At 39.3% G+C, this 23879-nt stretch overlaps 2 protein-coding genes across 2 annotated transcripts in view; both read right to left on the bottom strand.

The window, feature by feature from the left end:
• Positions 1–14304, bottom strand: part of acer3 (alkaline ceramidase 3) — a 24441-nt gene extending 10137 nt beyond the window's left edge. Inside the window, exons 1-10 of the mRNA XM_086013225.1 lie at positions 13973–14304; positions 10635–10745; positions 10429–10481; positions 9332–9384; positions 6916–6997; positions 6780–6815; positions 6424–6482; positions 6227–6328; positions 3725–3829; positions 3581–3626 (exon numbers count right to left, since the gene is read on the bottom strand). Coding sequence (XP_085869351.1) covers positions 3581–3626; positions 3725–3829; positions 6227–6328; positions 6424–6482; positions 6780–6815; positions 6916–6997; positions 9332–9384; positions 10429–10481; positions 10635–10745; positions 13973–14075 — 750 coding nt within the window. The 5' untranslated portion in view covers positions 14076–14304. The remainder of the gene's footprint in view (positions 1–3580; positions 3627–3724; positions 3830–6226; positions 6329–6423; positions 6483–6779; positions 6816–6915; positions 6998–9331; positions 9385–10428; positions 10482–10634; positions 10746–13972) is intronic.
• Positions 14305–15205: 901 nt separating this feature from the next.
• Positions 15206–20034, bottom strand: serpinh1a (serpin peptidase inhibitor, clade H (heat shock protein 47), member 1a). Its single transcript, XM_086013294.1, has 5 exons — positions 19876–20034; positions 18200–18818; positions 16864–16962; positions 15979–16211; positions 15206–15904 (listed from the first exon to the last, which is right to left on the bottom strand). Exons 2-5 carry the CDS (start codon positions 18792–18794, stop codon positions 15602–15604), a joined length of 1230 nt encoding a protein of 409 aa, XP_085869420.1. The 5' UTR covers positions 18795–18818; positions 19876–20034; the 3' UTR covers positions 15206–15601.
• Between the last annotated feature and the right edge of the window lie 3845 nt (positions 20035–23879).

The raw sequence follows: 23879 nt of genomic DNA, 5'->3' as shown, positions 1-23879 counted from the left end.
AACTGGCAACACAGCACACCTTATGAAACAAGTAAAGTTATACGACAGCACAGAAAAAGGGACAGAAAAGGTGAGCACATTGTCAGGTGCTGCTCGGGCAGGACGGTTACCTCTGGTACTGCAGGCAAACCCTATCCAGGTACAAAGGGAGATACATATGGAGCTTGAAGTGGTGCTACTAAGCACGGTTACTGTTGGAGTTGTTCAACTTAATACAATTTATGAACACTTCTTTAATAAATAACTGCATGAGCTACTGAATACAGCTGTGTTACATGAATGTGTGCAGTCTAGATGCATGGTGATGCTTTACTGATGATTTCTTGTTTGTGCTGTATTACTATTAGAAACCACGGCCAGCTAAATAAATCAGCATAAATTACCTGTCTCTGTGTTCTTTAACTTGAACCCATTCATCCGTACCTTATCTCCCGGTGAGTGAAAATTGAGGAAACGGGTGACAATAAAGAAGAGTGATGATATTTCATGAGACTGTTTGCAAAACCAGAACTGAAGTCTTTGGTTATGTGTCATTTTTGTTACCTGTTGAAAGTCCTACAGGTTAGTGGGATATAATTCAGCCACCAATGGCTTTATATCTTCGTGGCTCAAAAATGGGGATGTGTTTGCATAAGATTTCAGAGTGGTATGATTGACAGCTGTCAGTTAAGCAGGGCATGTTTTCAATTCAAAATTTATTAGTCTGGCCATTGAAGGGTGGAACAGTCAGAGTTTCAAAGTGGGGTTTAAAAGGTCAGTTTAGCTTCCATGCAGTGTTGTCCATGTTTAACAGTGGCTATAAAACGGAGTCCAAAAAAATTATTGATTCAGAATTTCTGTGCACAGGCCTTGATCCCCAAATTCCTCTGTCCAAAGTACGTTGTTGGACCCACTGATTCACATAGACAGCTACAGCTCCTAATCAGTCAGGCTCTCAAAAGACCGTGTAAGGTTTCAAAGGCGATTCATCTCCAAGCGATCACAATTTTTGACAGCTGTCACAAAATTCAGTTGTCAGGATGTGTGACCTTGTGTTTTAAAGCAATCAGGGATTCAAAGGAGGGTTGGCTTCCATGCATGGCCCTGATTTTTAAGGCCTGAAATACTGAGAACTCATTCTTGGTTGCCTTGTCCAAACTTTTTGCTAAGAGGGCCAGATTTGGAGAGGTGAAAATCCGCGGGGGCCCGACCATACAGCTTCCAGTTGCTTTAATTTTTGACGGCAATCATTACCAGTCACTTTGTCGTAGTTTGCATGTTTCGTCTGGTAGCGACTCTTGGTATTTAATATCTTGCAAAAGGTCTCTTTGCTAACTAGACAAACACTAAATAGTTTTGTATTTCAGTGAAAAAATATGGTAATTTCCACTTGCTCTGGAAGCAATGGCCCTCTCTGTCAATATTCTTTCTTCGCTAGTCTTTATTTTAGAAATGCGCTAGAGGGGGCCACACTCTGACGCCTAATACGAGAGATATGTTTGAAAAGGCAGAGGTCGCTGTGAGAGCATTTATGAAAGCACCCGAGTGCGGCCATAGGTCTGCTGCCATCTTCTGGCGAAATATAAAATAGCACTTTTTGTACTATGGTCAATAGTACTGACACATTAATTTTATGCCAGATGCGGGCTGGTGGAAATTTGAACACGGGCCGCATTTGGATCCCCGGGCCGGACATTGGACATGTCTGCCCTCGGTGGTGCAGGTACAAGTTTGGTAGCACTTTTTGTTCCTGTTTTTTGCTGTTTTGTCTTTTTAGTTACTTTATCTTACCGTAATAAATACAACTGAACGGTTTTCAGATGCTCCGGTACTGCATTTAGGTTCAAACAGACACACAACAATAATCAGTGACACATATTATCTCTTTTAATTGACAACACTGGACAACATTAAATAGTGGCACAAAAAGTGAGAAAGCAGAGTTGTTTTTTTTTTTTTTTGTGGTCACAGGCATACTTATCAACATCAGTGAAACGGGATCAGTAGTAGAGCACATCATACAAGGTGAGGTACAAACTCAAAATATTTGTCTTTTAATGACCAAGGAATTTGGAATGCAACATATTCTAATGTGAACAAACAAGGCAACGCGAGTTAACCTGCACACCCACAAAATAAGGCACCCAATTTAACAACCGTATACAACTTGCAATCATTTCCCAATGCTAGAAGGGAGCAATGATGACAAGTTGATGCATACCAGTGAGGAATATAGGCACAAACTGAATTGATGTCTCACATTGTGCTCATGTTTGCAAGTGTGTTCATATGAGTCAGTGGCACTCTGTGTAGCAGTAGTGTCAGCTCTCGAAACTTAATCTTCATGAATGTTGTGCATCGTAGTACAGTATTACCAATTTACTGCAAGGCCCGAGTTTGCATTTCTTTTACATTGTCACTTTCACAGTAGCAACACAGACGCTAAAATCAAAATAAACTGTCCCTCCATGTATGTGAAATGTCAGGTACATGGAAACGGAGGTAAATATTGTACTGTAGGTAGTTTTCCCAATTGACTATGGCAGGCTTTCCCAAACTTAGGTAGCAGGACACATTTGCTCGGTAAAAAAAAACTTTTTGATTCAGTAATGTCAATAGTTATGATAATTCAGGATGTACGGTATGTTTTTAGGTCTTGGGGAATCATTTGAGAACTTGTGCTGAATATGTTTGGGAAGTCCGCACTATGCTAAAACTGATGAGCCCGCTTTTCATGGTGCCATAATTTTGAAATGTTTATTCCATTGGTCTTTTCATAAATGTTTCATTATATGTCATTGAAGATGTTTGCTAGTGCTCTACTCTCCTAACTATTGCAGTACTGTGGCATTTGTGGTACTGTAAAGCTAGACCAAGATTAACTCTTAATTCCATTTTAACTAAAAAAGCAACTATGGCAATTAAAATGTAATTGTTATGAAAGTTTTAAAAAAAACACCAGTCTTAGATATTTTCAAGAAAGTCAACATCAGTCGCCAACAATAGTCAATGAGATGATTCTGTAATTCAGACCTACATATCATGTTGGTCCACGTTAAAGGTGACATGACAACACTGTTTTAACTGGCACTCTCCCGCGTACAATAAAAACAATAAGTAATTATCGTTACCTTTAGCGAGCTATTTAAATCTTTTTATATTTGCATTTGCTGTATAATACATTTTAAAAAACTAAAGATCATAAATATTTCAGGAAAGCTAATCCAATAAATTAGATTTTTAAAACAAAAACAAATGTTTAATTTCCAATAAAACTGTACTGCTAAAACTGTACTTAGTTAATTCTCCACAGTGCAAAGCAGAGGAGTGCCTTAGTGTAGTTCCCCAGGGGACCACACTGCCCCCTAGCTGTGGGCAGAGCTCCCAGCAGTAGAAAGGGAGCACTTGCTGGTCCTTTAGTTAATGGTCACCATCTCTCAAGCGTCCTCATTTCAGCATGTCCTTTGTGGTTCAACATGGAGAGTGGGCCAAACTCCACATAAAAACTAAATAAAGATGAAATTTGGAAATTAATCAAGGCACAATTTTTTCCATTGCTGTTAAAGCTAAAAAGGCATACTAAAAGTCATAATCAACATACCTTTACTTTTGGTCTGTACTTGAGGTAGGTTGTTCTGATTTGCAAACTAAAAAAAAAAATAAAAAAAATAAAAAAAAAGAGGAAAAACATGTGAATGTGCTTGAACATGTTTCATCATCGCGGTAATCTGAATGAGGTGTTTACCTGAGAAGTATGTGCAGGTATGAGCCCAAGCCTGTGAAGATGTGCCACCAGGCATGGAACTGTGTTACCACTCCAACACTAGGGGGGAGTGTTTGTCTACTGGCTCTAAAATGAAGTAAGCAGTAAGACAGTCATTTAACATGGGTCATCATTTCTGAACACCTTGTAAACAAGGCAGACGTGGCTGTCGTCCATACCCAAAACTGTTACAGTGAACCTAACAATTCTGCTTCCATTAAAGGCAGACCAAAAAGAGTCGCTAATCATGTCACACACCGAGCAAGATGGAAGACAGAGGTGCTTACGCTAGTCACTAGGGGTGTAACGGTACGCTACATAACATTTCGGTTCGGTTTCATGGAAACTTCGGTTCGGTATATTTTCGGTACAAAAAAAATGTTTTTTTAAAAAAATATATTTATTTTGAAAAGATGATAAGTAAATGGTACATTTTTTTTAGAAAAAAAAATAAAAGCGAACCATTCGGGTGACATTCTAAGAAATTACACCAGAATAAAACATACACTAACAATAATTTTGTAAATTATTAAGACACTGAAATCTTCAAACACTCAGCAGCAACAGCCTAAGACACATCTAAGTATTCAAGTTAAAGACAAGTTGTCATTACAGTACATATATACACTTTTTGTAATGAAAAAAAAAATACATACAATAACAGTTACAATTATTGCTAACTGTATTACAACTCTTTTTATAATGAAATACAGTAACTTTAAAGTCTTTATGAAATTATTTACACTTTTTAGGCATTGAAATCTTTGAATGTTCAACAGCATATTGTAACGAATTGGGTTATCTGTGTTGTGGTCGGATTTGTGTTTTGCTGAGTTGTGATGTTTCCGAGTTTCAAGAATGCATCATACGGTTAGCGAGAGAAGCAGCGGAGAACGAAGAACAGAGCTGTTGTACTTTGTTTTTGGCTAAAAATACTGCTTGCTTCCTCGTCTAAGAAACATTCAAAGTCGGCTGATGTCGTTTTAAGTGCGATTATGTTAGAAGTGCTAGCTACAGCATAGCCGCCGATCTCATGTGCAATGTTGGCACACAACTTTGGGACTTATACGGACCTTTCCCCATCGGCAATTTTAACAGGAAAGCCAGAATGTTCCCAAACAAGAGACCACGGTGAATGGGGGACCTTCGAGCTCTGGCTTGTTTGCTTATGCCATTATAATGCCATTTATCCATGCATTTATGATTTATCATGGCTTCTGGCGTCCTGGCTCCTCTTTAGTGCCGCCGCCCTCCTCTCCCGCGTGCAACAGTCAATAGCGCCCGTGCATAAACTTGCGCTAATAAGTGGAATGAACCGAACGCAACTGAACATGCCATACCAAAACGTATTAATACACCCACGTGTACCGTTACACCCCTCCTAGTCACTAATGTGAAATGCAGAATTGGGAAAGACCAAAATAAGTGCTTAGGTGTAGGGCTGAACGATTTATCGTTTTGAGACCGAAATCGCGATCTCAGAAAACGCGATTGCGAGATCGCCAAAGATGCGGTTTCTTTAAAGGGCACTCATCCCCCTCGCTCACCATTAGTGGCATGCTACTGTGGGCAGGTCCAGAGCCAAACTGGTTAAAAAAAAGAATGTTTTCCTGCTACACGCTGTCGCCCGTATTCCCGGAAGTCCTTTAGTTTGCGGCTGCTTAAATGCTAAGCTAGCCTGCCCTGTAGCAGCACGGTCTTTATTTGCGAGTCCGTGCAAAGCAGCAACATGCTGCGCATCATCTCCTCCGTTGTGACAAATAAACGACCCCACTGTAGCGTTTTCACCGCTAAGTGTGCTAATCGCTTAAGTGAAATGCAGAGTCGAGAATAGCAAAATAAGTGCTTAAGTGTACAGCAGACTTCTTACTGAAACCTGACTAGAACCGCGCAAGGGTGGAGATCCAGCAGTTATGAACAGAAATGTTGTATTACAATCAACACATATCTAGACCAAAAATAAGGCGAGAGCTACATTAGCTATTTAGCACACGCTCTAACACAGGCTGGAACCCGCCAACGGCTTGAATAACCCAATCACAAATATTCTCGTTGGGATTTTTACACTCACCATTACTGTTAGGACCAAAAGATTCAAATAATACCAAATGTATTTCAAGCCATACCGATAAGCCCTCAAGTCTCTATTTGAAGCAGTTAAGTCTCTAGCTAAAATATGGGAAAAATATTGGCTTATGTACAAAGATCATGTACATTAGTACAAAATGTAAAATATTTTGGGGTTACAAATTGATTTTTATGCACACAATTGCACATAAATGCATATTTGTACTTGATGGCAAGTAGTACAGTAATACTTTACTTGAACCATTTTTAAAAACTTGAAAAGGACTGCCTCCTAATACTGTGTATGTGTCATAAAATAGGTCAACCATTTTTAACAGTCATTGTCGAGGCAAAATGTCCTAATTTTATAGCAGTTTAGAGCAACAATGAATAGCTCATTTCTTTACAAAAACTCACCTTAATGAGTCACAGAAGATATTGTCAATGTTCCACAGGAGAAATCCCAACATAAACACACCTAAGGAGGTGTAACACAAAGGCCGTAACCATGGATAAACCCTATAAATCAGAATCAAGGAAGTCAAGTTGTTAATGTTTGCTGAATATTGATGAACAACAATTTCCGATGTGACTGGTCCTCATGGCAAACTTACCATGTAACAATGAAGACAGATCGTATCACCAGACAAGCAACTAAAGCACCATACATGACCTGAAAAAGACAACCCATTTTGTAAAGCATGTGATGGTGAAATGTACTGTATTTGTGTTATTTATTCATTTGTTTTGTAATTTTTACTCATTTTAAAGTACTTGACTTCAATTCCATTTTCAGTACGTGCATATTAATTTGAAATTTTCTTTTATGTTTAAGCAAGCAGGACGCTGGTCGGGTCTTACATGCGACATGCAACAAACCCAATGTTTACTCAAACTACATAAAACCGAAGGCGCACTGAGGCCCAAAAGCAAACAACAAGCAAGATCACAGAGCGCAACACAAACTTACCTGGTGAAAGACTGGTTCCTTCCATTGTAAGTAGACCTACAGCACAAAATCTTCTCAGAATTATCAAAAACGTTATGAGGAATGTGCAATGAGGGCCACGTACTTGATGACCAACAAAGTGATCATGAATACTCACCACAGTTACTGTAATGCTGAAGATTAATAATAGCGCTACAGGAAACCAGTTTATGCTGTTCCCTTGTTTGAAGCAATCATATCTGAAAAAAATAGATTTTTTTTATAGATCACCTCAACACAGTACAACAAAGTTAATAAATCAATTCATAATCATTAGTTGTACCCATCAAAAGATGGACATATTGTACATTAGACAGGATGAAGTGGTACTAATTACTAAAGTGGGACTGTTACTAAAATGTATGCAATCTATCAGACTGGTGGAATTGTGGCTTAAATCTGAAGCTTGTGTTGGAATCTGAGCTCTTAGCATATTAGCACAGGTAGTTAGCTATCATATTAGCACAGGTAGTTAGCTATCATCTGATCATGATATTGTATTACGGGTACCTTATTTCGTAGGGAGATATTCAGAAGAATCTTAACTTTGTCACAAATATGAACAATGTTGACGACATATCTAAATTAGTTCTTGTCCATCTGTCTCAATATTAACTTGATGTTCGACACAGCCTGGGCAGCATGAGTGGTACATCTCAGGGGGCGGCATTTTGTCTCTTGCTGTCAACTGAAAATGACATCTCAGTTGCTCAGGTAGCAACCAATCATGACTCAGCATCAGAAAACAGGTGAGCCATGATTGGTCGTTGTCTGAGCCATTTTCATTTGACAGCAAGTGACAAAATGGCCGCCCCCTGAGATGCACAAAAACGGGTGGATCTTACTGCTTAAAAGCAATAGTAATCGGAATGCCGTGTTTAGACTAGTGGAGGCGCCTAATACATATAATTGTGAAGACAATTTTTGAGTTGACTTTACAAATAATTCCTAAATCAGAATGAGTTCATTCATTATCCATACCGCTTCTCCTCACAAGGGTCGCGGGGCGTGCTGGAGCCTATCCCAGCTGTCTTTGGGCAGTAGGCGGGGGACACCCTGAATTGGTTGCCAGCCAATCGCAGGGCACACAGAGACAGACATTCGCACTCACAATCACACCTAGGGGCAATTTAGACAGTCCAATCAACTTACCATGCATGTTTTTGGAATGTGGGAGGAAACCGGAGTACCCGGAGGAAACCCACGCAGGCACGGGGAGAACATGCAAACTCCACACAGGGAGACCGGAGCCGGGATCGAACCCACGACCTCTGAACTGTGAGGCGGACGTGCTAACCAGTCGGCCACCGTGCCGCCATCAGAATGAGTTGTTCTTTTTATTTTGAACTTTAATTCTGTATTGCAGTGACTGTTCTGCCTTTTGACAGAAACAACCCAGAATCACAGTGACTGTTCTGCCTTTTGACAGAAACAACCAACAAGTTTTTAATATTATCTGTCATCGGTTTAATGGAAATTTTCTGTATCAAATCAAAAGTACTAGTCTTATCAGTTACTTGGGATAGGCGAGTACTTAAGATTTAAGTACTCTTACTGGTATCGTACTGGTTTTGAACAAAAGGGGTATCGAACTGCCCTAATAAAAACATCCATGTGAGGTTACCTCTAAATTTCCTGTTCTGAATGGTTACTGGTATTCACATGTACCCTGTGATTGACTAGCGACCAGTCCAGGGTACACTCCAATGCATGTTTTTGGTATGTGGGAGGAAGCCAGGCCAGAACTTGCATACTCCACTCCACACATCTCCCAACAGATATTCAAACGCGGATCCGGTCTATGAGGCAGACAACCACTCACCCTATGCTTCCCGATTTAATTTTAATATCTGGTCTCAGTGTTTCATTTGTTGTTTGGTGACTGTAAAGTGAACTTCTAAGTACCTATCGCAAAGTACGTCAACGTCTTGAGTCGAACACAAATTTTTAGGCGTATTTTATTGAGAATCAGGACTTGGTTTGATATTCCAATACTAAGCACCTTTGACTTTTGACTTCACCTTTGACTTTTGACTTAAAGAGAAAGTCAACCCAAACATATTTTTTGCAAGAATATGTTCCCAGCAGGCCCACTAGTTGAAACACCGCATTCTGATTAAGTTTGTGGAATATAAATTAAGCAGAAAAATGCACTCATTTTAGCCATCTCTAGGGGCGTCCATTTTGTCTTCTGTCGACTGAAAATGACATCACAACTGCTCACAACGACCAATCACGGCTGACCTGTTTTCTGAATCTGAGCCGTGATTGGTCATTCTGAGAAGTTGTGATATCATTTTCAGTCAACAGAAGACAAAATGCCCCCCCCCAGAGATGACTAAAAACAGGTGGATTAACTCTTATTTCACAAACGTAATATTTATCAGAATGACTTGTTTCAACTAGTGGGCTTGCATAGAACATATTCTTGACAAAAAGAAATGTTTGCGTTGACTTCCTCTCTATCAAGTGTTAAATGTCAATTGTATTCAGAATCTTAGAAAGCTTGAAATCCAAATGCCGTAGCCACTTACAGACAGTAGACAAAGACACATGTGCTGTAAATCATTGGCAACTCGTCCAGCAGCTGCAAATGACAATGTCAACAAAGCATGTATTGTGTCATCAATGTCCAATTTTTTCCAACATGAACGCATTAGGAAACAATGTATCCTCATTCACTGACAGTTCTTAAAATCCTACGTACGCACTTCTCCGAATGAACACTGACAAACACATACAGGGGCTTCTCGGTTTCTGACATATTGCAAGATTATGAATGACGCATGACGAATTAGTTTGCGCAGGTGCATCACACGGTACAAGAAGCCATGCTCAGTGGTGGCACTGTGGTGCTTGTTTTTTCATCTGATTGTTTTATCTTCATGGCCTAGAAATGTCTTATTATTCATATTATCTGCAGTAATTACGGACCTACTTTCGGAGCGAATGCTGTCTCAAAATGCTGATAAGCCGTCAAGGCACTACTGTACCTGAAATATGTGACGCACGGAGCAAATGATGTTATCGCTGTGTAAGACAAAGCACAACTGAGCAGCATTCTGCATGGAGGTCAGGAAACATAGTTCGTAAAGCCAAGTAATATTTGTCCATACAATTTGTTCGTAAACACATTTGTTAGTGAACCGAGGTTCCGCCTTCATTGCTCCCCTTATTTTTCACTTAGGGTTTTGTAACTCAAGTCATTGCTCGCAAGTTAAAGCAATAACAGAACGGCCCAGGGAAGACTATTATATCGAATAATGGGATTTTCAAAAATAAAGCTCTCTAGTCAAAGTGTAACTTACTCTCTTTTGAAAAGAAAAACAATAACATGTCAATTCAAATTCATGGGTTTGTAATTAATAATGGTAAAATTGAGAAATCCATTGTAAAGTCCATAAAAACAAAAAAGTTAACAAGAATAAAAATTTGTGGACAAAATCATTCAAAAATCAATGCTAAACATATTGCTTTTATTAACAATAATGTAAGAAGAAATAAAGAACATACCGGTGAATGAGGACCAATCAAGAATTAGCACATTAAAAAAAAGCGTTAACGTCACCATTGCCGGCCATCAATTCTATATAACTAAAGTTTCACTTTCTTTCACTGTCATTCAGCACACCTGCATCTCATAGAGCAGTGTCATGTGGAAGCACCAGGAACCAACACCGACAGCTGAGTGACACACATGCACACAAAATGTCACTCTTATGAAAAGTTAGGGTGATGTCAGCACTGACTGTAACGCCGAAGGCTGTTGTAATACAGAATCAGTGATTCAGGAAAAAGGGAATTGATGCGCTTATATGTGACCTGAAATAGCCTGACCTGCAAGTCCAAGGAAAGAGAAGATGTAGCAGAACTCGAGGCCATCACGAAATGTCTGAATGGCCCCGCAAATGGGAGGAAGAATCATAATCAGGTTGCTGACAGTGTTCCCTGCACAGACAAGAAAACAGGTGCATCACAGTGAGATGAGACAAGCGCTGTGCCTCTGTTATTGTACGGCCTGAAGATTGTGAGAGTTCAAGGACATGGCAAGTCGACTGCTTTGAGTTATGACAACAACACAGAAAACCTTGGTATCCTATTGCTGAAACCCGATCGCTGCACAAGGGGCTCATGCAAACACTGAGAGTTTTGAGTGGATTTTCTCTTCAGACACGTACATATTTGGGAATATTACGTCAGTACTAATTGTCATTTTTATGATTTACAACAATACTCATTTATAAGGCCCTTGCCCAAAGTAAGGTTAATGGTAAGGTGGTAAGTAAGGTTAATATTTAAGTGAAATGATATTTTTTAAAGAGGGAAGTCAAATCAAACTTTTTTTTTCTCAAGAATATGTTCTATGCAGGCCCACTAGTTGAAATTTGGCATTCTGATTAATATTGCGTTTGTGAAATATGAGTTAAGCAGCAAAATCCACCCGTTTTTATCCATCTCAGGGGACGGCCACTTCTGTCGACTAAAAATGACATCACAGTTGCTCAGACCACAGGTAATGACCATTCATGGCTCAGCTTCAGAACAGAAAACAAGTCATTTTTTAAATGCCTGGACCTGCATGCTTAGCACTGATATCCGCCAATAAATATCACGGCTAAAATAATGTCAAAGCCAATTCACGCCACTTTGATCGGGTCGGTAAAATATCTTTTGTTAGCGATCATGAGGGCCTCTAAATCACTGTTTTTCAAACTCTGTGCCGCAGCGCATTGGTGTGCCGTGAGATATTGTCAGGTGTGCCGTGGGAAATTATCTAATTTGTTTGCCTGTGCGGTCTAGCGCCCGTCAGTGTAATCATGTCTTTACTACATTGTAATACTCTTCCATACCACCAAGTAGCAGCAGCAGGTAGTTAATTGTCTTTGTTTAGAGACAAGCGAATTAGTGACACATGTTTATCCAAACAGGCCCATGTTTCACACTGAGTAAGTATTATAAAATACCTTTTTCTTTGTGTTTATTTAATTCCTACTCAAGACGTTATAATATAACATCATTCTCAATGTTAAGAAATGCTTATATAAACAATATAACACTTATATTGTTGAAATAAGTTTTTTTTTTTTTTCATAATTTCAGCTCGTGGTGTGCCGCGGGATTTTTTCAATGAAATAAATGTGCCTTGACTCAAAAAAGTTAGAAAAACACAGCTCTAAATAACGGACTTAAGTCAATGGAGGAATCCGCGTACCTAGAAAAGTGAGCAACTGTGTGCCTTTTCCCTCTTACAGTAGGATCTGGAGTATGAGTATATGACCCAATGTGAAGATCAAATTTTTAACAATGGACCTCTTAAAGTGGAAATCAACTCAAACATATATTTATCAAAAATATGTTACCAGCAGGCCCACTATTTGAAACACGGCATTCTGATTAATATTGTGTTTGTGGAATATGAGTTAAGCAGCAAAATCCACCCTTTTTTAGCCATCTCAGGGGGCGGCCATTTTGTCACTTCTGTCGACTGAAAATGACACTACAACTGCTCAGGACTCAGGTAACGACCAATCATAGCTCAGCTTCAGAAAACAGGTCAGCCGTGATTGGTCGTTACGTGAGTCCTGAGCAGTTGTGGTGTCATTTTCAGTCGACAGAAGTGCCAAATGGCCCGCCCCCAGAGATGGCTAAAAACGGGTTGATTAACTCTTTACTCCACAAACGCAATCCTTGTTTCAACTAGTGGTCTTGCATAGAATATATTCTTGAAAAAAATATGTTTGGGTTGACTTCCCGTTTAAGTAGTTTAAGACTGGATGGATTTTTCAAGAATAATGCATATTATAAATTTGTTAAGTGCCGTAAGTAGGATTTGGAATTGCAATTGCATGTCCTGATAACAAGCAGTCATTTTTTTGTGCACTAAAATTGAAGGAAAAATGTTTGATCGTGTAAGTGCTTACACTGTTTTAGGTAGACTCACCCACACTGTTCCAACAAGGTTGAAAGCATAAAACTATCAAATGTTTTTTAATAAAATAATACAAAAGGGGAAAATAAGAGTTCTTGCACTACTTTTAAACATATTAATTAATTGGTTCTTCACTACATGAGTCTGTGTAGTGGAGATCTCAGAAGTTAACATTGTTCTGCCTGGGTGCGGTGATGTGCAAACACGAACAAAACCTTATCAGTTCAAAAACCAGAACACATTACCAGTATTTTCTCAACCAACACGCATTCTATTTAACTGATAGAGGCGCCTGATAGAGTAGCTGATAATAGACAGACTTTGGTCACTAACTATAAATCTAATTTATAATCTGTATATAGATGATCACTCCTTGGTTACTTTGCAAAGAACAATGCGGAAAGACCACAAACGTATTGGATCAAGGCAATGATTTCAAGAATAGTCTTTATTCACCCTTAAACAATGCTGCATTCCAGGCAGTCATTGTTACCTGAATGACCGTTACAATGCCAAAGCACCATGTCATTGGTATAAACAAAATATGCACTAGTCAGAACATTTGTTTCAATAGTTTCGGATACCATTACTATCAGTATGAATAAAATCACTTAATTAGGATTCGACTTATTAATTTATTATTGTAGTTGTAGGGTTAGGCAGATGTGCAGTTAGTGGTTGCCTAACAATTTTGATACACTAAGTGTATCTAATAAAATGACCTGTGGTTGTAAACAAAGAGTATACACATTAAGAATGGGCTGTTATCAATGACAACATCAAGACCAGAGCAAATCTTGCGTGTTCGATTTATTAATTCTTGACAAACCTGTTTTGTTTTCAGGAAGGTTTTAAGACTTTCTTTGTGTCATGGTCGTGACCACCGGTGTGCACGTTTACGAGCTGAAATGAGATGTCTATTTGAATAGTGCGAAATAATGATACAACACAGATGCACACCTATTTTCATTGTGCATGGAATCGTGGATGAGCTATTATTGAAAACAAATACAAGGAGAGCATGTTTCCGCGTGGGATCGACTCATTTTCCGGCGCCGACTGCGGTTTGTTAAATGTCGTGTGACTGTGAATATGAAGCTTAAATCGCGTTTCTTAAAAACTAATCAACTACCAACAAAAGACAACTCCGCGTAATGTTGACGTCGTGGTTTCAGGGGCGAGTGGCATTCTAGTCCCCTGAAGCATGAAGCTCTTCATTTACGTCGGTCGTTTAACTGTTACTCACAGAATTCGGCGATGTAGTAGGAGACGACATAATTCTCTTCGCACCAGTCGAGCGTGGAAGTGGGCCGCCCCCAGTATCCCTGCCTGTCCAACGAGGGAGCCATGATGGAAGCGGAGGAGGTTGTAACGTGGGGCACTGGCCACTAACGGATTTGTAGTCCCATCCCCGGCGCCCGTGCGCAGTCTTTGGCAGCTAGAGGCGCCCTCCTCGCGAGAGACGTTGACTCGAGCGATGTCACTCAGCTACAAGAAGTCCCGCACACAAACGTGGGCCGTTTATTGTCTGTGATGCTATCCCATCACTGTTTGATGTCTTGGACGCCCCTCTGGTGTCATTTTGCAAGTACTACGTCGCAGTGGCGACTGGTGGAGCTCTCAAGGCTGGGGGGCTATGGGGAGGGATTTGTCTCAAAATGATTCACACAAATATATCCGCAATTTTCACGTGTTTTTCAGATCCACAAATACACTCATATTTGTGACTTTCATGTGTTTTTTTCCCTATCCACAAACGTATGTGTGAGTTTCACATGTTTTTTTTAAAGGGACACAAAACACTTTAAATTCAATATGCAAACAAATATATTCCATCACATCAACGTATTTTTATATCAAACATCACGCAGTTTCAAGATACTCACAGTCACAATCACACACACAGCAGTTTGAAACATACTCGTGCTGAAAGGCCATCCCTCCTACAGCCACTAAGTAGCAGTGTTGCTATTGCTATCTCCCGTTTTTCATTTAAAAATTGATTGAAAAACGTTGATCATGATCTAATCTTTTATTATGTGTTTATTTAACACAAGTCAGAAAAGAAATTATGGTCGTATTTTATTCCTCAAGCTTGTTTACCTTGACCGGAAGACCTTCTGCTGCCACTTCTTCTACGCCACTGCAGCAGCGGACAAAGAGAAATACCACATAGTTTGAGCTGTTGAAAACATTTCTTAAGTAGAAAGTTGAATCATTCCAAAAAGCACACAATCCCACGGTCCTCACCGGTATTTCATGGTCTTATTCAAATTCCCATGAAAACCTGCATTCCACAAACACACCCAGGGCTAAATTTCCACTGCAAACACAGACCTGGGTGAATAAGCGCAGAAAACATGCCTGCTCCAAATATCTACAACGCCTTTTGTTTCTTGTTTTCATGATAATTGAAAAGTCAAGACAAACGACAGGAAACGTTATTATCTTTTAAAAATTCAAATTGTATTTGGTAGGGATAGCTCATATCAAACCAATATTAGCCAAATCCAAGTGAATAGGAGGGGGAAAAGTAAGAGTAGTCATCCTGGACACGATACCCTTTTCCTAGTTGGATAAAACCAACAATATTCACAACCACATCAGAAACCATATTAGGCTGGCACACTGAGATAGCCTCTCAGTGTTTTCATTAAATTCAAGTAGTTTGTCATTTTACAGCGTTGGACCAAATGATACAGTCTTATAGTGGATTCTGTGAATAAAAACACATTACTCTTCAGATGCTTGTGGAATGGTATCAGTGCATGACAGGAATGTACTTATATAACTAACTAACAATTTTCTCTCTCACACGCACACACACGCACACACACACATGCACACACAAAAATAAAGACAAGTCGGCATGTGGTTATAATTCATCCCTCATCTTTTCACCCTTTGGCCTGACCATCCTGCCAATAAATAGGATGGAGTTCGTCTTCTGGTCCTTCACCAATAAGATGAAAGGATGGTCGACGTAGAACAGTTTGGGGGACTTCAGCTTGTCACTGCTAAAGATGGTAGTGTCCATCACATTTCCTTCCGTGGACAACTCCAAAGTCGCTGCATGGAAGACACTGGACAGGTAGAGGTCCTTTTTCCCAGAGATGTTGGACAGGTCCGCTTTGGATTTGTTCACTGCCTCTGTCAGGCCCAACTTCTCAAGGTGTTTCTAAGGATGAATAGATGGATCGTGCAGGATGAACTATGGAATATTTCAATTGTACTTCTTAAGTTGACTATTACCTGCAAGTTGTGGCTGACTTCCATACTGACTTTGGGCATAGACAACGCCACTGCTGTCTGCTGCAGCTTACTCAGCCAAATATTCAGCTGCTTCTTGTTCAGCATCTTTTCCACTCTGTCCAGATTTTCCACTTGCTGTGGCATGATAAACACCACGCTAGACTTCTTATGAGCCAGTGGCATGCTCAAAATTGACAACGTATTGGTCGCGTCTTCATAGAAGTCATATATACCTAGTAAAAGCAATTAGTATATTGTAAATATTGTCCTCAAAACAGGACATGATTTGCTGCTTACACAACACTTTTAAATATTAGGTTAATTCAATGAGATCCAGTGCAAGAACTGTTTGTAATATTTCAGAGGTGCAACGATTAACCGATTAATCAACAACTAATCGAGTCAAATAAATCAATTATTGTTTTTGATAATCATTTAGAGACTTTAATTTTCAAATTGTCCTAATCCTTGTAATTTCAGCCTCTCAGCAGTAAATATTTTCTGTAGTCCTCCATCAAATCGGAATCATCAAGTTTGTGTTGGATCCAAATAAAATATTTGCAAAAACATCTGCTTTTACTTTTTTAAACAATGATCAACATTTTTTTAAGAGTTTCTGGCATGTTGCGGTCCAACTGAATCAAAATTAATTTATGTGTGTGCAGTTTCTGTGCTGTGAATTTGAACAAATGTTTTGTTTTTGATAAAAGAATGGAAATTAAAATATATTTTTTAATCTGGTTAATCGACAGATTCATCGATTATTAAAAACATTTTTAGTTGCAGCTCTATTTCCTCTGCTCATGTAGCTTTATGAGGTTACCAAGATTGCAGACATTTCATACAGTGTCGTTTAATTCTACACGACTGCAAAGGACAACCTACCTGTGCGGTGCATCATCTCTATCGAGACAGTGTAGCTATGTGAGACCATAAATCCGCGTTTGTCAACCATCTTGTGATGGAATTGCTCATCCCAGTGAGCTGTGAAAAAAGAAAAATAATTTAAATTCTAGAATCCATTCATCCATCCATCCATCCATCCATCCATCCATCTTCCGCTTATCTGTGGTTGGGTCATGGGGCAGCACATCAGCAGGAAAGCTTACAAGGTGGTGATCAGTTGACAGCTCAACACTTCTCTTCACAAATGCAGGCCTGGCTCCAGAGAAGTGCCCGGTGAGGAAAAACATGGTCCCATAATTTCCTTCATCATATGGATATGATCCGTGCTTTGTCTAGTCCCTCACCCTAGGAATTGTTTGTCCTGGGTGACCCAGCCACAGGAATAAAGCTCCCTGACAACCTAGCTCCTTGGATCATTGGAACACACACACAAAATACAGTTTCACAACCTCCTAACCCTATTCTTCTTCTAAAAAAAAAAAATAGAAATGTAAACATTAACTCACAAGAGCTTCTCTATGAAATGGGCTCTTTATTCACTCTTTTCGCATAATTACTTCTTGCCCTACAGCCAGCCTAACTCGTGATTCTCTCTTTGGAGCATACCCCCACCTACTGTACATATACGGTCAATGCAGTATACTCCAGGAAGCATGCCTTTAAAACAACACACGTGAGAAAGGCGGGTCGCGTTTCCGGCTCTCATCAGCAAAACGGGCAAATCCATCAATGATGGACTGTGAGGTCCGTCGGGACTTGACCAGGTTAGTGATGATGACATAGACGGATGAAAATCCACTTCCGTCTGTGCTCAGTCTGTCTTTTTTTTCTTCTCCAGTTTCCCGTCTATCGTCAGCAACCGGTCCGTCAGTCAGACGGAATGCCCACCTTCTGATGATTACTGACACCACAATGTGTTTAGGTGCGCCAGTCAAAGCTCATTGCTAGCATGATGGTGGAAGTAGCGCCTATCTTGCCTCGACATCTGACTACCTGCGCTGCCATGTTAATGCACATGAGTCCAGCCCTGCAAAGCTTTTTGTTACTGTCTCAGCGGTTAAAAAATCTGTGATTCTTAGTGTTGCTATTCAACTTGTTTTGATGAGGCGCACTATCCAAATTTAGACGCACAAACTACGATGCGAAGCCGCTTATTTCGAGCCTTGGATACTGTTATTGCTATTACACTCCAGGGTGTAACCTGCACCTCATCCGAAGTCAGCTGGGTTAGGCTCAAGCACACCCATGACCCAAGTAAGAATAAGCGGTATGGAAGATAGATGGATGATACTATACAAGCAATAGTCATACTTACGTTTGAAAAACATTGCGTTGATTAGCATTGCACCATCAGTCTTTTCTACATTATTTGTGACCTCAGGCACTTTGCCATCAGTGGATTTAGCAGCCCATTCATTGATGGCATTCAGAGCACTTTTCTTATCTTTGAAATTAATTTTGGACTGGTCACAATTGTAATGTTTTTTGCTGCTCTTCACAAAGGCATCCACAAAGTTGACAGTGTTGGGTCCATACAGACGGTTGCTTATCTTCCAGGTGACGTTTCGCGTCTTGGGGTCGCTCACCTCAGTCAGGAGTTCAGCCAAGCCAGTATGCAGCTGCTCGTCTGTCACTTTGGCTGCATTTAGAACAGTTTTGACCTGAGAGGCAGTCGTTGCTTTTCCCCCAAGAGCCACTAGACCCAGCGAGGAGGCCACCACCACAGGAGAAATGAGGATGTTTTCTACATTCTTGTCCTTGGCCATGTCTTGGTAAAGACTGAAAGCCAAGCCGGCGCTGCTGTCAGCCAGAGTGGTGGCGTGTTTGCTAAGAGCTTTGTCAGCAGAAGCAGCCGTGGCAGCCGAAGCCGCTGTAGCCAGGAGGGCCAGAGCTACCACATTTAGCCACATGGTGAAGAGTCTATAAGTGAAAACCTGTGACAACATGACAAAGACAAAATCACACACTGCTACTACAGTGAACGGTTTAATAAGAGGTTAAATAGTTTGCATGACATTGACTGACGATAGCACAGTCTTGTTGAAGTTGGCCTGTTAATCCACCCACATGCATTCTCTTGAATGTAATAATGAGTAAAAATGAAAAAAAAAAAAAACGCTACAATAACAAAAAAAGAAAACAATAACAAAATATTATATTGTAATCAGATTTACAATATTCTAAAAAATATATATTACATTGAAAGCATTATATTGAGTTAATGATAACGTTTAAGAATATGCAGGAAATGGGTACATTTCAAGTGGAAACATTAAGAGCTGCTCCAAATTATGGTCGTATGGCCCGCTCTCTAGCCAATGTAAGTTTTCCTTTGTGATATATTTAGAAAATAATATCTGGGATACTGGGTTTGGCAGGCAATTAAAAGATCTCTCAAGGCAAGTATTACATAACAGCCACGTAGACAGCGGATGGGTGTATCTTAGCCAAAACGGTGGTCAATTTTGATCTGAATTGTCTACAATTTATCTGATTTTTTTTTTTACCTTATTTATCTTATTGGCCGAGAACATTAATGATTATTTATGTAAGGTTTAGATATATGTGATATAACCGAGATCAGCTTGAAATTTAAGTTATATGAACCATCATTTTTTATACTCTACAAGTCCGTGATGATAACTGTTCCCGGGCTGCCACAGCACAATACTTCTCAACGTACAAAAATGATCATAGAATTTCTGGAAAAACATTTTGAAATGAATACAAAGACAAAATATGTGCGTCGTATTTTAAATTGGGTCAAACAGACTCAAATCTGAAAGTTCTGATTAGGCTGTGCTCTGAAACGTCTTTTTTCAATGTCGAACATTTCACAAATGTCACATTCTTAAACAAGAGCAGCCTACAATGGCATCGCTAGTTCATATCCTAATCTAAACTTGCGATCTCTTTTCACATGCCTAGGCAATATTCAGGAGCTGAACACTCCTCACAGTACACCCCTCTATTTTTATACTTCTATCTTACCTTATTAGGCCTTTTCGGTAATCCCACCGCTCGTTCCAAATCTGTTTCAACTCGGACTGTTTAAAATTGTGTATGTTTTTCTGATGGCTGAAGGCAGACTTGTGAAAGAGTTGCAGGATTCCAGCTCAGCTTTCAGTGAACAAAAATCTCTGCACTGGAGTCTTGTTTCCAGGATGTCCCGCCCATGTATCCAAAAGCAGTCGGAGAAGAATCCTCCCCCCTGGCAGGTCCTAAACCCTTAAACTGCAGCAGTGCAGTCAGACACTCTGTGACCTATAATAAAAGTCACCTCCCGAAACGTACTGATGAGTCTACTCAAACACAAGTTTCATTCTACATTTGCGCATTTTACTGTACTATAGATTAAAAAAAAATGCAGGCAATGAGAGAGGAAAGAAAGCCGTCTTTTTAAACCAGCTATGCTAATTTCAGCCACAGTAAGTTAAAGGAAACTCTTTTTTTCTTCTACAGTGAGAGAAGAGATGGAGCCTGACTATTTTTAAAATTTGGATTTTGTTTTTGGTAGGCGTCATTATGTGGCCAGACCCTAAGAGTTTTTTCAATCATTCTCAGATTTTGAAAGCCCCTATCCGAGACATTTTAGCACTTAAAAGTGGCAAAGCGATCGTAACAACAAAGTTATGGTTGGTTTAGACAAAATTCCCAGAGTCTATAGGAACAAATGTGTTATGTGTAATTATACTATTATGTTATTGTGGAAATAGTAATAAAAGCTTTATATATGTGGTTTGCTGAGGTGTTTAATTGTAACTAATAGTCTTACATTTACAGCAGTCTTACATTTAGAAATTATGCTATTAGGCACAACAATATCAACTTTATTTATAGAAGGTATGTATATATTTATCTCTGAACAGTACACAAACTTGTTACTGTATACAGTATTCTCCCAGCTGGTTCATCTGGGAGCAAGAAATATGGGAACTGAACATTCTCGTTGTATATTTCCCACGTATACAACTCCCTCTCCGTCCTGATGTAATCTGTGCCCATCCCCCCGACAGCTGAAGTTGCTGCGGGTTTTTCAAGCAGGACATGCAGGAAATTATAAAGAAGCGGATGTGTGTCCGGTAGACCACAACTGTTCTGTACATCTTATTTATTTGTGTTGGTTTGCACATTAGGCCTGACAAACTAAATGCATTTTAAATAGTTTCATGGTATTCTTCCATTGACATATTTATGCTCCAAATTTAGAGTTTTTCTTGCTGGAAATGATTTGCCAGGCCTTCACCGCAGCCACCTTGACACTGCTTTTTTGTTTGGAGCTCGTCAGGATGTATTGGAGTGAGAACAGGGTTGGCCATTGAACAATATATTATTTTCCTTTAAATAGTCTTTTAAATTAGATGTGCTTTTCACAGTAACTCATTGTCGGACAACTTCACACGCACAATGGACTGTGTGATGACGTATGATTATTCCTCTTCCTCAGTGAAAAATCCCAGCTATTGTATTTAGTTTCCACTTTGAAAGACTGCCGTGCACATCTTGTTTATGTCCCCCAGCCAGAGTTCGCATTTTTTATCACAGAAGTGGAGGGCAAAGGTCAAGATGCGGAACTGAAAGTGACTTTTATTCATGACAGAGTCACACACAGAAAGGCAATTCTTTGAAGTCTCTGTTTTTTCACTTGGTGGTTTTATATTTCTAACTGCTTGGTGGATTCAACTGGAAGCACACAATGGATTTTATTTAATTACTTCTACAATTTTTAAATCTTTGTTTTGGGTTTAACGTTAATTTTCATTTACAGTACACAATGTTCAAGCGCCCTCTGCTGGCTAAATTAATATTAGTTAGACAATCGCTGCATGTCTAATGGCCACTAGAGGCCCCCCCAAGAGCAATGTATGACTTGAGTAAAGTTTGCAGCAATTGTAGAATATAGGTTACCTTTATCACAAAATAAATTGTTCTGCAGTTATTCTACAATTTTGAAATATTATTTCTATGATTATTATGATAATCATGATGATGATGATAATTATCATCAAAAACATGCATGTCAAACTAATTGTCTATCTGAATTGCCCAAAGGTGTGAATGTGAATGTGAATGGTGCCTCGTGATTGATTGGCAACCAGTCTATTGTGTACGCCCCTTCTCGCCAAAAAATCTACTAGGACAGGCTGCAATTTACCTGCGACCCGAAAGAGGACAAGCAGTATGGTATTATATTGCTTTAATTGCTACTACCACCTTGTCGCTAAAATACTTGAGTCCCACAGACAGCTCTGCTAGTGAAGCGGCCGTCACTGCACGAATCCTGTACAATGTTTGGGATTAGAGGGGTTTGACGTAATTATCCAGCGCTAAAGGTTAATCTCTGTCCTCTGACTGTTCGGCTTGGAATAGATCTCTTGCAAGACCTGACTCAACTACTCTACTGGTTTGGCATGTGTTGTTTCCATATACAATAGGTAGTTTTTGTCAAATTGAAAGAAAAGGCTCTTGAACCCTTTGTGTCGACTCATCTGGTCCTCCATTAATCTCACTTTGGCGTCCACTGAATTTATGCTTGGCGAATTCCAGGCAGCACTAACATTTTTAATAGATGGGCCCCACACTCCTTGGGAACAGCCTGCCCCCACGGTGAAGTTTAATGAAAATATTTCATTATTATTCCCCTTCAGACATTCCATTCCCCACACTTAATTTGGGTCAAAATACCATTCAATCTGAAAGAAACACCCTCAAAGTAGGTTACACTAACAACTCCATAAATATTTTTCTCTCCAAGTATCACCTGAATGACAGTAGCATCATATAGTGTTCATAAAAAATTAGGTTTGTCCCACTGCTTCCCCAAAAAGTATTATTTATTATCATTAGTGTAAGTCACTGTAATTTATGTACAGTAAACATCAACATAAAACTTAAATACAACTGAACTGTACATATCAAATGTACAGGACTGGATGAAAAAAAAAGTAGGAGCTACTGTAAAATTATTCACATTTTGAACATTTAATTAAGTAATTCTTTCGCATATCCCTAGAGCAGGGGTCACCAACTCCGGTACTCAAGGGCCCCTGTCCTGCAGGTTTTCCATTTCTCCCTGTTGTAACACACCTGTTAAAATGATCAGGATCGTTATCAGGCCTCTCAAGAGCTTGCTGATGAGCTGAGGAACCCTGCGTACCACTAATGGTACTCGTGCTACGCAATGAGAATCACTGACTTAACATATTGTATTATTTTGTCTTATCTCTGTTAAAATGGCATTAATAATTGTACTGTAAATGTAAAGCAACTGATGTTGAAGGTTATTTGAATAGGAAGAGATGGTGCACCTCAACAAACAAACAATCAAACCATCTCCATCAGATTACTATTTTCATTTTACCCAGTAACAGTAACGGGGCTACACCACGATTCCCAACCACTATAAAATTGCATGTTAGTGTGCCATGAGAAAACATCAGGTGTTCCATCGGAAATTATCCAATTTCCCTAAACTGACACAAATTTGTTTACAAAAAAAATCTGTATCTGTGGTGATCTCTCTGTGTCAGTGACGTAATGTGCCATTCATTAAACAGATCCATTGCAGCTCACACTTTTTAGGAGATTTAGTTTCATTAGTCAAATCATATATTTTCCCGTGTTTTGCACAACTCTGTTTCATTCTCAGGGACCTGGAAAACATATTTAGTATTTCAAAAATAACCCTGAATAAATACTTTATGATTAAATAAAGTAAAATTGGAATTTAATACTAATTTAATTTTAACGTAATCTTATATAATTAGAGTAACAAAGTTGCAAATCAATGCTAAAGTTAGAGTTTTTGCTCAAGCGTACATGCTAGCTGTGTTAGCTACTATGCTAACCAGTCAAGAACAATTTTAGCTACAGTATATAATTTTTATTTTTAACTTTGATATTAGCTTGTCTTCTAACAATATGAGTAAGAGGGTTGGATTAGTTTGAGTGACACTACAATGGAAAACATCGAACAAATATGAAAAATAGAAGAA

This window comes from Filicampus tigris, chromosome 17 (assembly GCF_054856515.1).
Source record: "Filicampus tigris isolate MCC_2025a chromosome 17, RoL_Ftig_1.0, whole genome shotgun sequence".
NCBI classification, from domain to species: Eukaryota; Metazoa; Chordata; class Actinopteri; order Syngnathiformes; family Syngnathidae; genus Filicampus; species Filicampus tigris.
The sequence above is the reverse complement of the archived record's forward strand: the minus strand, read 5'-3'. Positions and strand labels throughout refer to the sequence as shown.

Bases quoted from the DNA above. Each gene is read 5' to 3' on its own strand.
- serpinh1a (XM_086013294.1), bottom strand. From the start codon at position 18,794: ATGTGGCTAAATGTGGTAGCTCTGGCCCTCCTGGCTACAGCGGCTTCG. The intron at 16,212-16,863 runs GTAGGTTGTCCT...TGCTTTTACTAG, and splicing joins AGAGATGATGCACCGCACAG to GTATATATGACTTCTATGAA. The intron at 15,905-15,978 runs GTAATAGTCAAC...ATTCATCCTTAG, and splicing joins AAGTCAGCCACAACTTGCAG to AAACACCTTGAGAAGTTGGG.